Here is a 15069-nt window from a genome sequence, read left to right as displayed (position 1 = left end):
GGTAGATGCCTAGTAATGGGATTGCAGGATCAAATGGAAGGTCTAATTTGAGTTGAGAATTCTCCATACTTCTTTCCAAAAAAGTTGTATTAGTTTGCATTCCTGCCAGCAGTGTAGAAGTGTTCCGTTCTCTCCATATCCACCCCAGCATTTCCAGCTTTGAGACTTTGTGATGTGGGTCATTCTCAAGGGGGTTAGGTGATATCTCAGGGTAGTTTTGATTTGCATTTCTCTGATGATTAGGATTGATGGGCATTTTTTCATGTTTGTTAGCCATTCTTCTTCTTTAGAGAAGGTTCTATTAATGTATTTTGCCCAGTGATGGGGATTGTTGGGTCTTTTTTTGTTGATAATATCTTTTCCCATTCTGAAGCTTATCTGTTTGCTTTGGTTGTTGTTTCCTTAACTGTTCAGAAGCTATTCAGTTTAAGTTATATTTAACTTTTTGAGGAACCTCTACTTTTCCAGTCTACTTTCCAACACTTCCTCTTCACCAATACCTTTTTTAAAAATTTTATTATAGTCATCCTAGCGGATGTATCTTCGTTCATTTAAATGGAATCTTTAACAATAATGCACATTTTAACTTCATATGGCACTTAGTGTTTAATATATATGGAAAATTAGTGGTTTCTTTTGATCAAATAAATTAATAAATATAAGCTTGACTCGGAGGGCAATGTGTGTTATAGCTTCATTAAATGCACATATTTTGCTTAAGTAAATATAGCAACAATGTGGAGCTAAGAGACCAAACTTACTTTTATGATCTCAAGTTTGAGACCTTTGCTCTTTGTATTAAAACTTCAATTTTGTAATTTTCAGAGTTCTTTTGTTCGGTGGTAAGTAAAAGATCATCTCTAGGGAGAGAGAGACAGGCCTCGTGAGACAGTGTTCTGAGATAGTAGGTGTTGCATAATTTTTAATCAGATGCAAATACAGTAGGATTTGTAGACTGGTGAGGATTATGAGGCAAATGGGCAGATTTACTTTTATGTTCCTCATTCATATATCAGTCTTTAATCATATGTTCATTATTATGAATGTGATTTAAATAGTACATGTTAATGAACAAATCATAACTTCATACTGATAACCATGATATTCGCAATGGGTTCTTGTGTGGGCGATGGGTTGAATTTATGCACAACTGTCTGACATGTTCATTTTAGAGGTATTTGAAGACTCTCAAGCTGTTAAGGAAAAAATTTCTCTAAGTAATTTTATTTATTGATTTTGTTTTTAAATCCCCAGAAATTGAAAGATTCTTGGTTGAGAAAATCTATACCTAATTTAGGAGAAATAATCAATACCCAGAGTAATAAGAAGTTAAATCTTTCCTCAACTCTTCTACCTTTCTTGGCGGAAGTGAATTTTTTTTGTAGTTAAGGAAAACACCAGAGTCATGGACATCTCGTGTTGAAGCGTCTCCTAGACGTGTTTCTTTATATCTCACATAGAAGCAATTCCTCTGTCTTCCAATTGCATTGTAGGCCATGTAATTTTGTTTATGATGTTTTTGTTGCTGGTGGTTTTTTGTTGTGTTCTGTATTCTGACTCAGGAAGCCCATCTCCTTTTCCTATTTATGGTAATTACTAGAGAGCATTTTATTTCTGTCCCGGGGAGTGCCTGCTGTGTTTCTTTGTGTGGGCATGTGTGTTAAAATTGGAAAGTGTTTTCTTTGAGGTCAGGGCTTTTTGTGAGATGGTCTAAGAAGTTTGTCAAACACCACTGGCTTGGGGAAAAAAAAAGATTTGTTTAACATAACCTGTTTATTGCTTCGTTTATTGCTTCTTTTTACCGTTTCAACATGAACTTTAACATTAATGGGAACAAAAGCTCTTTTGCTCCTCAAGTGTATCCATGATCTGCCTTTTCCATTCTCACCCTTCTGTCCCTTCTGATACATGTATAATTAAGTGAACAAACAGGCACAACCAAGTTTCCCAGTACTGGATCGAGACATTATTTTGTATTATTGGCGGGTAAGGACTGACTTACCTCTGACTTGTAGATATGCATGATCAATAAGATTTTCCTCATTCAGCTTTGTGCGGATTGATTCAATTCCTTGAAGCAGATTGATTCAATTCCTTGAAGCTAGTAGATACTGGTTTTATGTTGCTGTTAGTGGAAACTTCAGTGTCCACTAAACCTTTCACTTTCCTGGATTTCCAAAAATAACAGATCCTAGTTTTCAACGGGGGAATTATAGACAAGAAAATAAAACATGTATTAAGAGATTCCATGTGTTTTGTTTAAACAATTTTGAAGTTGCCCTTGTTAACAGTTTCCCTTTCCTTCCCTCTACAATTAATTGTTGGACTTCTTCTTCTTCTTCTTCTTCTTTTTTTTGTTGCAGTTTGGCTGGGGCTGGGTTCGAACCTGCCACCCTCAGTATATGGGGCTGGTGCCCTACTCACTGAGCCATAGGCGCCACCCAATTGTTGGACTTTTTGAGGAACCTCTACTTTTCCAGTCTACTTTCCAACACTTCCTCTTCACCAATACCTTTTTTAAAAATTTTATTATAGTCATCCTAGCGGATGTATCTTCGTTCATTTAAATGGAATCTTTAACAATAATGCACATTTTAACTTCATATGGCACTTAGTGTTTAATATATATGGAAAATCAGTGGTTTCTTGATGTTAATTGAGTTGTCGGGATACAGATGATTTATGGGCTCTGCTAAGAATCTTGGAATTGTAGAGATCAAGGAACCATAGGCGGCTTCAGAAGACAATGGAATGATGTGGATTGACTCATTGCCCTATGTCTGTACAGAGAGGATTTGGGGAGAATATTTGGAAATGGAAATGGTTGGTCGCAGAGGTGTTTTCAAAGATTTTTTTTCCGTAGGAGAGAAATTGAGAATTTATTTTAAGTATGTGTCCCAGGAACTGATTTACAGATAGCATTACCTTAATTTAAAAAGGGAATCTCAACAATGAGAAAAAAGGTGCCAAGTATAACTCAGGTTTCCAAACCAGGGGTAGCCAAGAAGGTGCTCATAGGGTTAAATGAGAAAGCATCATGTAGGTGGGGGTGGAGGGAGGAGCATGTCAGGAGATAATTTAATAGTCATGGGTATTAAGATCATAATTGGAGATTGGGGACGGCAGCTCAATCCAACTTGTAGGTGATGAGAGTGAGGAAATAGCGGAAAAGATGTGAAAGGAAAATGAAGGAGAGTCAGGTTTCAACAAAAACCCTCTTGCTTTAGACTGGCAATTATACTGTTTCTTTGTGGCAGTGAGAACTGTTTTCGTGGAAGAGTGGGGTGAACGCTGGATACCCTACATGTCTGGTGAACAGCAGTGGTTCTTCAAGTATGATCTCTGACCAGCAGCATCGGTGTCACCTGGGAGTGACACATGCTCACCTCTGCCGTAGATGATTGTTTTACACTTGAGCCAACATAATAAGAGAACTATTATTCTCTTATTATAAGAGAATCCAGGCCTCTTATTTCCTCTGGGACACTGTTCTGCTTCTAGTTGCCACCTCTTTCTGTGTTTGCTCATGAAATGTTTTCCAGATGCCTGCTGTGTGCTAGATTATTGGAATGTATTGGGAACTAAGATGAATAAGACCCAGAACAGTCAGGATGTGATCTGTACTACTTAACAACCCCATTCCTCAGTTTCATCATTTAAAAATGTTTTTGTGATATTTCCTAGGCTAGTGGTAAAATGTGGAGGAGAATATGTATAGGAAACACGTACGTGTCCGTCCAATAGGCATTGGTGGGAAGTGCTGTTTGGAAGAGGGAAAAACAGACATTAAAATTTTCTGGAGACCCACTCCTGTAATGAAAGGGTACCAGCTAGTCCCGAGGTGGTGATTAACACTGGGAAGGGCTGGAAGGTACAGGAAAGGGTTAAGAGTACATGGAACAACTTTAGCTGTTTCTGGAAAAAATAAAGGAGATACCAATTTATGTTAAATCCAAGGATAGAGTTTATTGGTGGACCATTCCAATAGTTGCAGAATTTTCATAAAATAGACAAAAATAAAACTAATGGTTTATAATATATAACCATTGACCAGCCAGTCCTCTGTACACTTCTGCTTATTTCCTGGTACTGCTGAGCCACAAAGCCCAGCCAGGTATCTGGGTATTGATTGTTTGTTTTTTTTTTTTTTTTTTGTAGAGACAGAGTTTCACTTTATGGCCCTAGGTAGAGTGCCATGGCATCACATAGCTCACAGCAACCTCCAACTCCTGGGCTTAAGCGATTCTCTTGCCTCAGCCTCCCAAGTAGCTGGGACTACAGGTGCCCACCACAACACCCGGCTATTTTTTTTTTTGCAGTTCGGCCGGGGCCGGGCTTGAACCCTCCACCCTCGGTATATGGGGCCGGCACCCTACCGACTGAGCCACAGGTGCCGCCCTATCTGGGTATTGATTAAGCACAGTGTCCTAGGACCCACTGGAGGAAAGCTAAGTGTAAAACCTGCTCTAACCCCTGGCCATGGTTCACTGGCCCGTGATCTTAACTGGCCATTGCAGGAAGAGGGTTGGCAATAATCCAGGTGGTTTGGGCCAGCCTGGTGGTACTTGGAGGCTGGCTTTTGTCTGGTTTTAATCCTGGAGGCTTTATTTTGTAGCAGATGACTTAGGAAAGGATATGAGGGCATGGGAGAGCAGTATGTGTCTTGAAGATTTGTAGACTACCTTATACTTCATCTTTAGAATTTCATGTGCATTCCCTGCCAAAGCTAAAGGCCAGCTAGCTGTTGGAGGCAGGATTGGGACCACTGTCCAGGAGAGTTGTATGAGTGGGTATGTACACCTTAAATCGTTGTTGCCCAACATAGACTCTCATTTCCCATTTTCTTCTGTTTTTTTTTTTGAGACAGATATTCACTCTGTCTGATTCTCACTCTGTCTGCCTGGGTAGCATTCCATGGCATCCTTGCTCACAGCCACTTTGAACTTTGGGGCTTAAGTGGGACTATAGGCACCCACCACAATGCCTGGCTACTTTTGTTGTATTTAGTAGAGACAGGGTCTCACTCTTGCTCAGGCTGGTCTCAAATTCCTGAGCTCAAGCAGTCCACCCACCTTGGCCTCCCAGAGTGCTAGGATTACAGGCAGAACCACCACACCTGGCCCAATCTCTCATAATTTTGTTGCTAAATGGAATAGAACATTAGTCACATAATTTTGAAGACTCTTGTAATGCATTATCAAGTAAGACACACCATCGTTTGAAACCCTATCTGATTTAAGGCAAATGTATGCTCTAAAATAGTGCTGTTCAAAGGACTTCCTGTGGTGACAGAAACATTCTGTAGGTGTGTGGGGTCCATGGGGGCAGGAAGAGTGCCCATTGAGTACTGAAATGCGAAGAGTATGATGCGAAGAGCCACTGCCTGTGACTAGTGGCTATTATACTGGGCAGTGTAGATTCGAATATGATATATGAGAGATATTGGGGTATTCTGACTAACAATAACATGATTTTATAATTAAAAGGTACAAACCAGTTAGAATTCCTTTGGAAATACCCTGGTTATTGTTAGTGTATCCCAGTTACAAAGTGATACTGTAGTAGAGTTGCACAGTGGCATTGTTGGTACTCAGTTGTGTTTCATTCTGATTTATTTTTTTAAGACACAGGTTAAGAATTTATTTGTAATTTGATTTTGCTTTTCTTCCCATTTCCTCTACTGAAGGCAGAGTGACAATCCCGATTTCTGCTGGTTTCTTCTGGACAATCCTGCTGTAGATCTTTGGTCTTTTTGATTACGTTGAGAAAGCAAACTGTCAGATCCAGCACCGCAGGAGGGTTGGAGCCGTGTTGCGTGGTCCTGGCTGCTCTGTTCCCGACTGCACCCTTAGCCATGAATGTGGGGATGTCTTGCTGCCATGCTGCTGCCTTGACGACGGCGGATGTCTGACATGCTCGGACGCAAAGGAGCTGACTTGGCAGCTGCCCAGCAGATTTTTATAAAGGCTCAGTTGGTGGCCGGAGATTCAGGCTGTCAGAGTTGTGTTATGCAATAAATCGTTTTCAGCAGAAGTTCTTAATCCAATTTCAGCTGTAGCTTTTCTTTCTTTCTTTTTTTAAATAGGCAGTAATCAAAGATAAGTACACATTATTTAATGGGAGTTTGGATGAAGTAAAACTCTCCTTGCATAAGCATTTTCAGGCGGTTTACTTTTACCCAGGAAACCCGTCTATCTGAGGAAATTTTACTGCTTGAAGTGCTTTTAATTTTAAACCATGGCAAGGAAACGTCATTGACAAGTTCATCAAGTTAGTGGTTTCTTTCTCTTAGGAGGTTTCCTGGCCACTTAAACTATTACTATGTGTGAATGTTGTCCCAATTTTCACTTTGAAGTTTGAGTATTAACAGGCCATTGTATGGAATTAAACTTGATTGGAAGTACTGCTATTAACTTTATTAAAAGAGAAGAAACAATAGTTTTATTCTAAGTGGAGGTGGTGCTACCTTCTCACATTTTCTGTGAACCATCTCCCACCAGCCCCTGTAAAATCCTTGTTTATATTTGACCCATGCCAAGAATCAACATCATAAATAACCTTTTATTTTGTGCTTTGATCATTCTCTCAAAGCGTTAATGGACCAGATTTGGCGTACCAGACATTCAGTAATTGAACGAGTTAACTATGGGTACGTGGAAAACTTGTTGTCTTAAACAAAGGGCATGCATTAGAGCAGCGGTTCTCATCCTGTGGGGCCTGCATATCAGATATTTACATTATGATTCATAACAGTGGCAAAATTACAGTTATGAAGTAGCAAAAAAAATAATTTTATAATTGGGGGTCACCACAACATGAGGAAGTGTATTAAATGGTCGCGGCATTAGGAAGGTTGAGAACCACTGATGTAAGTTTTCCTCTTATTTATGCCTGGGGGAGGAGATGACTATGCCTCCTTTCCTAGAACATGGACCTTGTCTTTTAAATTTTCTTTTCTTGTTTCATACTCAGCTCTGCGTTATTCGGCCTCACCATCTGCAGTCCCATGATATGGCATTTCGTGTTGGTCCAACTCAGGGCAGAGTTGGGTATCTGAATGAAGAATTGTTTTTCTTGGTGGGACGTGGTGACTCATGCCTGTAATCCTAGCAGGGTGGCTCACCTGAGGTCAGGAGTTCATGGCCAGCCTGAACAAGAGGGAGACCACGTCTCCACTAAAAAGAGAAAAACTAGTTGGGTGTTGTGGTGGGTGCCTGTAGTCCCAGCTACTCAGGAGCTGAGGCAAAAGGATCTATCTCTTGAGCGTAAGAGTTTGAGGTTTGCTATTGGCTGTGACACCTCCTATGGTACTCTACCCGGGGCCACAAAGTGAGTCTCTTTTGCCATTAAAAAAAAAAAAAAGTACTTTAAAAGTAGTTAATGGGTAAATGCCACGTCCCTCCACCTGGAGAGCTTTTGGCAAGGTAGGTGAGAACAGGACATAGGCAGTTGATGTTGTTGGTAACTTATCCAGTGGCTCCTGTAATCCAAATATGCAGTGGTTTGTCTTATCAGTTCTCTGCGTTTTAATAATAAAGTTCCACGTTAAGAAGATGGGCTTCTGTCACTCATGAGTGCTCTCTTTCTGACAACTGCCATACCCCCATCAACTTGAAGGCTGTTTTCCCATTTCAGCTTGTGTTTGTTTTAGTTACTAGAGGTTGTGAAGAGCATTTGGCTTGCTTGACTCCCTCCTCATGGAAGCAGGAGTGCTTTTGTGGAATGCAGTGGTTTTTGTAGCGGTCTGCGCCTGGTTCCACCCTCCCCCTCTGTGTCCTTCTTCATGGGCAGAAGGATATTACAAACATTAGTAGGGTGTTCTGAATTTCAATTTAAGACACAAGTGTGAATTGCACTTCAGTCCTTGTATGTTTGTTATAGTGCTTATCATATTAGTTTTAGTTTAGTTTGGTGATGTGTGTAAGAAAGGATCTCTGCTCTCGCTTAGTGGTTGGCCCCTAACCCAGTTTCCAACAGTTCTCACCCCATCATTTCCACCTGTAGTCTGGGTTCAGTAATAAATGATTTGACGACTATGCCTGTGATGCAGGAGTCTCTTATGCAGTTTGCCTGTAAGTGATAGGAAATGAACGATCTTCACTTTTTTTTTATTTTTAAATAGTTGTGATTGTTAGAAAATGGTTTTTTAACTGATGAGGAATGAGAGAGCCTGAGTCATTTTAGCCTTATTTTTTTCTCTCCTAAATCGAAGTGGCCTAAATTGGAAACCTTGATAAAAAACAAGCATTGACAAATTGCACAAGGCTGTGTGGCAGGTCTTTTCTATCACACAAGGAAACTTTACGGGCTAGTAATAGAAAGCTTCTCCTCCCCCAACCCCCGCCCCCTTTTTACTAAGTAGTAGTGATGTTTACTTTCTTTTTTGTTTTTTGCCCCCTCCCACTGTGTTTTATTTTTTTTAACATATCTTTTACAATAAGCCTCTACAGACTACTAATTTTTTATTTAGCTTTCATTTAGGAGTCAATGTGCATTGCACATTTAATGTATTCTAGCTACCAATACTAACTAATTTTTCTGAGCTTTCAAATTTCACTTCCTGAACCAGCTTCCTGAACCAGCATCTGGTGTAGACTGACTGACTACCTGTTCCAGCTCCCGTTTCTGGCTAGCTACATCACCTTTGGGCAAAACAACAAAACTCACCTCTAACAAATAACTAAAAGAATTTGTGACTACTTCCTTTCCCATACATATTAAACTAGAGAGAAAATAGTGTCAGGGACTTTAGATGGTGGGGAGGCTGCCCAGAGAAATCATGGTTTGTAAATAACACCATGCCCAGTGAGCAGCACCCAGAAGCTATTAGCTGTCACTGCAAGTCCAAGGATACCACTCCTCTGGATAGGAATGGTGTTACTATCCTTGGGTGACTGCCAGAGTATCATCTTCTGTCTAGCCCCTGTTCTGTAAGCTTTATTGACCTGGATGTCCCTTCTTTCTTACACTAAGGTCTGTGAATCCTCTGCAGAGATTTTGACATCCATCTTGTTGAATAGTTGGGTGTCACTGGAGAGTAGCAGCCCATAAAGGCTCTAATGGGGCCCATCTTGAGACAAATCATATGAACTCTTGGTTTAGTTAAAAAGTATTATCAAAACAATAAACCAGCCTTTAAAACCATGGATCATACACATGTTCCAGTCTCTTAAAGCAATTCTTCAACCTGGTGTGAATATAACTTGGTTAATATTATTATGCATGCATGGCTTTTTGACAGTGGTCTGTACAGAGGTTTCTATTTTTTGTGTTTGCTGTTGTTTCTTTTTTTGAAAACAACAGGGGCAGAGGGTGTACATCACAGAAATAAAAGTGTACAATCGAAAGTTGTGCATTTTTGTTGGTTGGATTGAGTCCTTCCTTTGGTTCTTTTTTCACTGTGATAAAAGTACATGTACTTTTCCCTTCCCATTCCCCCAAAGAAACAAACAAAATCACTGCGGAGGGTTTTGTTAACTGCAGGCTTAATGAGATCCACAGTGTAATGGGACTGCTAAATTTTATCCTAAATTTTAAATTTATGCATGGGAATAGAATTGATATTTCTGTGTATGTTGATCCCCCTTCTGAAAGATAATTCACAGGTTTTAATGGGTGTTTAATTCTGAGTGTTGCATTTTAAAAGAAAATTAACCCCGAGTTGGGTAACCAGAAGAGAAGGATTGAGATACGGTGTTATATAAGGAACGGTTAAAGGAACTGGCCTTACTTAGTGCCATGCCCTTTTTATTATTTTCACCTGTGCGCTTTGATCACTGAAGAGAAGGCAAAGGGAAGATTTCTCAGCATTTATTTATATAGACCTTCAAATTCTGACATTAATATTGCAACAGTAAGTAGAATGGATGTTGAAAGCTTTCACCTTGGGGTTTCATCTTAACTTTTTTTGTGCCTGGACTCTGATGGAAATTGGGAAGCAACATGAAATAGTCTCGGGATGGGCACCAGTGTGCTCAGCTGTGCTGCTAAAACCTGACTTGCATGGAGTCACTTGCGGGACTTGGTAAAGTGCATATTCTGAGGCAGTAGGTCTGGTTGAGGCCTGGGAGCCTGCATTTCTAACAGGATGTCATGTGCTTAAGGTGCAGGTGGTCTATGTTTAATCTCTAACCTGGACTGTGAACTTTGGAGAATTGTGAAATCATGCCCCTTGCTAAAAAGTTAGTAGTGTCTTCATGGGCTTACTTTCTTTTTCTTTTTTTGGAGACAGAGTCTCACTCTATGGCCCTGGGCCAGAGTGCCCAGTGTCAGCCTCGCTCATAGCAACTGTAAACTCCTGGGTAGAAGTGATCCTCCTGAGTGAGGTAGGAGGGTAGCTGGGACTACAGGTGCTTGCCACAGTGCCCAGCTAGTTTTTCTGTTTTTAGTAGGAATGTGTCTTGCTCTTGCTCAGGCTGGGTCTTGAACTCCTGAACCCAAGGGACCCTCTTGCCTCAGCCTTCCTGAGTGCTAGGATTACAGGTGTGAGCCTCCCTGCCTGGAATGGGCATACTTTCTCTGCTCCTTAATCTTATGAGTCTTTTATAGGACTTAGAGGGTTATATGGTCTTCTCTTTCGTTTTAGTACAGCAGTTCTCAACCTGTGGGTCGCAACCCACAGCAACTATATTAAAGGGTTCGCGACATTAGGAACGTTGAGAACCACTGTTTTAGAAGAAAGTGTTATGACCGTATCATACAAGGTTGATTCTCTCTACCTGTTGCTATTTTTGATAAACTCTCTAGTTATTTCAAAGGATGGCAAACGTCTCACAAGCTAAAAGAAAACCCTGTCTTTTCCTTTTAAAGAGTTTATTACTGTATCTTCTATGTTATGTTGATCAATAAACCCAAGTGGACAGGGAGCCTGGTGTTGTGGACCATTCAGGAGCAGGCCATGAAGTGCTCTTTATCTTTTCTGAGTTCTGTACTGTCAAATCCTTCCTGTTTCTGAGCCCAGCCATGTCTTCTCCAGGATCGTAGAAAGGGTGTAATTTGCATTTTCAAACACCAAGGGGCGAATGGCCTATATTTAGGTTGCTTGAGCATAGTGATTTGGGAATGGATACGGGATATAGAAGGTGAGGTAAGAGTATAATGTGGAAGACAAAGGAGAAGGATCCTCAACAGGTCTGGTAAGAGAAGCAGAGGGAAGAGCAAGTGTGGGATGCTGTACATGCAAAAGAATTGGGTAATATGTAGCAGAAGGGAGCATGGCAGAAGCATTGGATGTGAGCCCCACCGAAGAACATGGATATATCAAAGTCTATGTGGGCATTCTGGGCTGGTTTGCAGGGAACCAAGGAAGGGGTTGTGGCTGCACTGTTTAGCAGGTGCATCTCAGTAGGATGGCTGGTTTACTGCTGAGAGTGAGAGGTGTAGCCTGTTTGGATTACTCACTGTGGGTAGTATTTTATGGGGGGTAACAGTGATTTCTGGCTCTTCACTGAAATGCACTGGATGTTGGTCAAGTTTAGGCACCGGCATGGCTAATGTGGGAAGAGTGGGATTGAGCCTTGTGAAGTTTTTAATTGATTCCAGAAATATTTACTGTACTCTTATCATATCAGGCTTGTTTTAGGAGCCTGGAATACAGTGGTGAACAAGAGAAATGATTTCCTGACCTTACGGTTGAGTAGCTAATTAAATAATAAAACAGCTGTTGAAAAAGAAAATAAGAAGGTAACCCTGTCTTTAATGTATGTATTTCGAGTTGGCTTGGCCTCTGGTGACAGAATTATATCTGTGCTGTTTTCTATTATCAGTACTGGTGTGATTCTTAACAAGGATACATCCACAGCAGACTAAATGTAAAGTTTCAGGCCTCGGTTCACATGACTCAGAGGTTCTTTCTCGCTTTCTGTTCCCCAGCATGGCCTGGAGGTTGAGTCCCGGCCCACCTCTGCTGCCTGTGTCTGTTAGGTCAGAGTGTCAGGTTGGAGTGCCTGTGCAACCTGGAAGGGCGGTGTAATCGGAATATTGTAGATTATTGTTTACCGGTGGGGTTTTTGGCAACAGCACAGAGCCTACTTTTTATCTACTAGGTTTGTGTCTTGCATCAGCATTGAAGGAGGCACCAAGTTTGACCAGCATTGTAGGTTACAGAAACAAGCACTTGTGTGTTTAAAGTTTGAGTTTTAATGTTTAGCATTCAAAACACCTTACTCTGTGTTTCTTGTATTTAAAGCACTTTATAGGTGTAATGAAGCTGCTTGTGTCAGTAACTGAACCTTAAATGCTCTTTCTTTGCAGGAGTTTTCATCTCACATGGTTTATGTCTTAATTAGACATTAGTTGTAGGGGTATAATTCTCTCATGTGGAGCACACAGTCAGGGCGAAGGCACCAGCCTGCACAGGATGCAGTAAATCATCGCCGGAGTTGTACATGGAAAGCTGTTTTGAGGCTTTATAATTTATAAACTGTGTACATGTAGGAAATTATAATCTCACGTCATTGATTGTGTGGATGCAAAGGCTGAGAGCAGGAACCTGGTGGTGATGAAGGTAGAACTCTGTCTGACAGCCTCTGTGAATGGAGTGTGGCTGCTGAAACAGTGCATTTCTGCCCAGGAAGCGTTGAGCTCTTCTGCAGTTAACACTGTCCCTCACTCACGGCTGACATGCTGGCACAGCTTTCGTACACAAGGAAATTGTTATAAAAATTTAGCCTTGTCATTCCTTTCACCATCTGCATTTACTTGGATTGGGTATTTGGGTTTCTTACATGGGTTCTGGTCGGAGTGCTGCGTTTTTCTGCCCCCCCCCCCTTTTTTTTTAATCAGGTGATGGGGAGGTCTCTAGTGACCTGCTCCTAGTGACAGTTTTGAAATTAGTTGTGTTTTTTTGCTGGGTGGAGGTAAATTTTGTTGTCATCTTTTATCCTTCATGTCTAGATCCTAAGGATCATTCTGGTTTGCGGATGTCTTGGCAGGAGAGTGGCCAGGAATACAGGGTGTATGTGTTGTGCCCAGCAAACAGGAACCCCAGTGTGGAGAGCCTGTCGGGTGTGCAGGAGAAGGTAGAAATCCTAGCTCTCTAACTTCATTGGGCCTTTCTCCTCTTTTTCATGGAAGATGGAGAATTGCTCTCATTCTAGGAAATCCTCAGAGCTTAACAAACTGCAGCCTGGGGTATTTAGAGCTTAGAATCTCTATGTGGTTGGAATTCTAAGATGTAGTTTATGTTTATGCAGAGTTTAGGAATGTAATCCAGCCCTCTCATTGAGTCCCATGGAGGTTTTACACTATCTGTTTTAGTGGGAGAGAAGAAAAACCAAACCTTTTTGTACGAACTAGTAAAACAGCTCAAACTGACCATGTATTAAGAGTTCTCTGTGGTGTTGCCTGTTTGAACAAAAGGAACCCTAATGTCCAAAATTCTGCTTTCATCCAGGATATTAATGCTTTTCTTATTCTTTTAAGGCCCAAAATGTGTGCATTCACATAGAGCCTTCTCTAAATTGACCTTCATTATAGTAGGCTTAATGATTTGAAGTAGGTGTGCCAGTGTGCAGTAGCCTCAGAAGAGAACCTCTGAGGGATGTGAACCAAGACCTGAAAGCTGTAACAGCTCCCTTGCTGGCTCCTCCCCTTGACCTACGTTTAGTGACTAATGGCAACCATTTCCATCTTTCTAGCTCTTGCTCTGTTACAAGTCCCTGCTCAATTTCTTCGTCATCTTCTGGGTGCTTTTTAAGGTTTTAATGTTATCTCTTTACTATTGGAATTGCTGGGATGGCCTCTGGGTGGGCTACTCGATGACCTACCTACCCTCTTCCCCCTTCACTTGGCTTTCCTTCTGTTAATTCTTCCCTAAAGAACTCACACGGGATCTGAAGTAACAGACCTAAAGACCGCCACACAACTAAAAGATTATTATTAATGTGTACATGTAAGGAAAAGATCCTGGTGTCACCTGTACCTCCACCAAGATCAACTGTCCCCTTTGGAGCGATTTCTCCTTTTTCATCTATGAGTCTGATGCAGATCAAATTCCACTTTTTTCTGCTTGAAGTGTAAATTCCTTGAAGGCAGCACCTATATTTGCTATATCTTCTCAACTCCCAACACGGACAACGAAATTTACGAAAGAGCGCAGTACAGATTACTGTGCATACGTACTCTGCCATTGCTCGCTTTATAAAACTAGTCAAACCATTTATCGTACCTATGGTTGTGGGTGTAATAGCTCCTTGTTCTGAACTGTCAGGAATATAAGACTGCACCATTACTAGTTAATGAATGAATTGGGCGTGTGGAGTGTTAAGGAAGTGAGATAGTTGTGTGTTTCTCCCAGCTGTTGGTGCTTGAGGTCTGTCCAGAGGGCCAGGATCGTCCCTTTATCTTGTGATGCCATTCTTATTTCCAGAAGTGGGTCTTGGTCACACAGTATTTGTTTGCAAATTTTAAAAAGAGTTTATTCTTATGTTTCTGCAGGATGACAGTGATGGGATTCCATGGTCAGAAGAAAGGGTGGTCCGTAAAGTCCTTTATTTGTCTCTGAAGGAGTTCAAGAATTCCCAGAAGAGGCAACATGGGGAAGGCATTGCTGGGAGCCTGAAAACAGTGAATGGTGAGTTGACTCTTGTTGGACTATCTTGTTGGAATATACAATATCTCTGAGCACAGCCTCGTTTCTAAGTTGGATGTTGTTTGACAGCTTATATGTGTTTCTTGGTCTATGCACCTAACGGCAGTCTGTAAACTATGTGAGTACATACTCTGGACATCCTGTTTGGTTTGTAGATTTGCTATTATATTTCTTTATGTACTGCATAATATGATGGACAAAATGCCTAGATCCTGGTTTGAATGTGGAGTTTGTCTTACCGGTTTTTCTATGGGTATCTGTCTTTGCACCCAGGTATATGAGTAAGAAGCCACTGATGATTTTGGTGAGATGTGGAGTCTTTAGTTTTATCTCCTGTTTGTATAGGAAATAGCTTAAATCCATGTGCCCACTACCCTTCCTGCTCTCTGGCTCAACCGCCTTCTAAGTACCTACTTCCTTCCTTCCGTAAGGCTGGGCAGGTTGCTACAGAGTATATAGGGGCTTAGCATTCCTCTGCC

The 15069-nt window shown here is 41.2% G+C and overlaps 1 protein-coding gene across 3 annotated transcripts in view; it reads left to right on the top strand.

The window, feature by feature from the left end:
- Positions 1–15069, top strand: part of JARID2 (jumonji and AT-rich interaction domain containing 2) — a 277560-nt gene that overhangs the window by 121861 nt on the left and 140630 nt on the right. For 2 of the 3 annotated variants that reach the window (XM_053603827.1, XM_053603829.1), the window contains exon 2: positions 14437–14572. In XM_053603827.1, coding sequence (XP_053459802.1) covers positions 14437–14572 — 136 coding nt within the window. Of the gene's footprint in view, positions 1–14435; positions 14573–15069 lie in introns of those variants that run through there. The other variant, XM_053603830.1, reaches the window with a different exon arrangement.

Source organism: Nycticebus coucang, chromosome 9 (assembly GCF_027406575.1).
Source record: "Nycticebus coucang isolate mNycCou1 chromosome 9, mNycCou1.pri, whole genome shotgun sequence".
In the NCBI taxonomy this organism is placed as follows: Eukaryota; Metazoa; Chordata; class Mammalia; order Primates; family Lorisidae; genus Nycticebus; species Nycticebus coucang.
The sequence above is the reverse complement of the archived record's forward strand: the minus strand, read 5'-3'. Positions and strand labels throughout refer to the sequence as shown.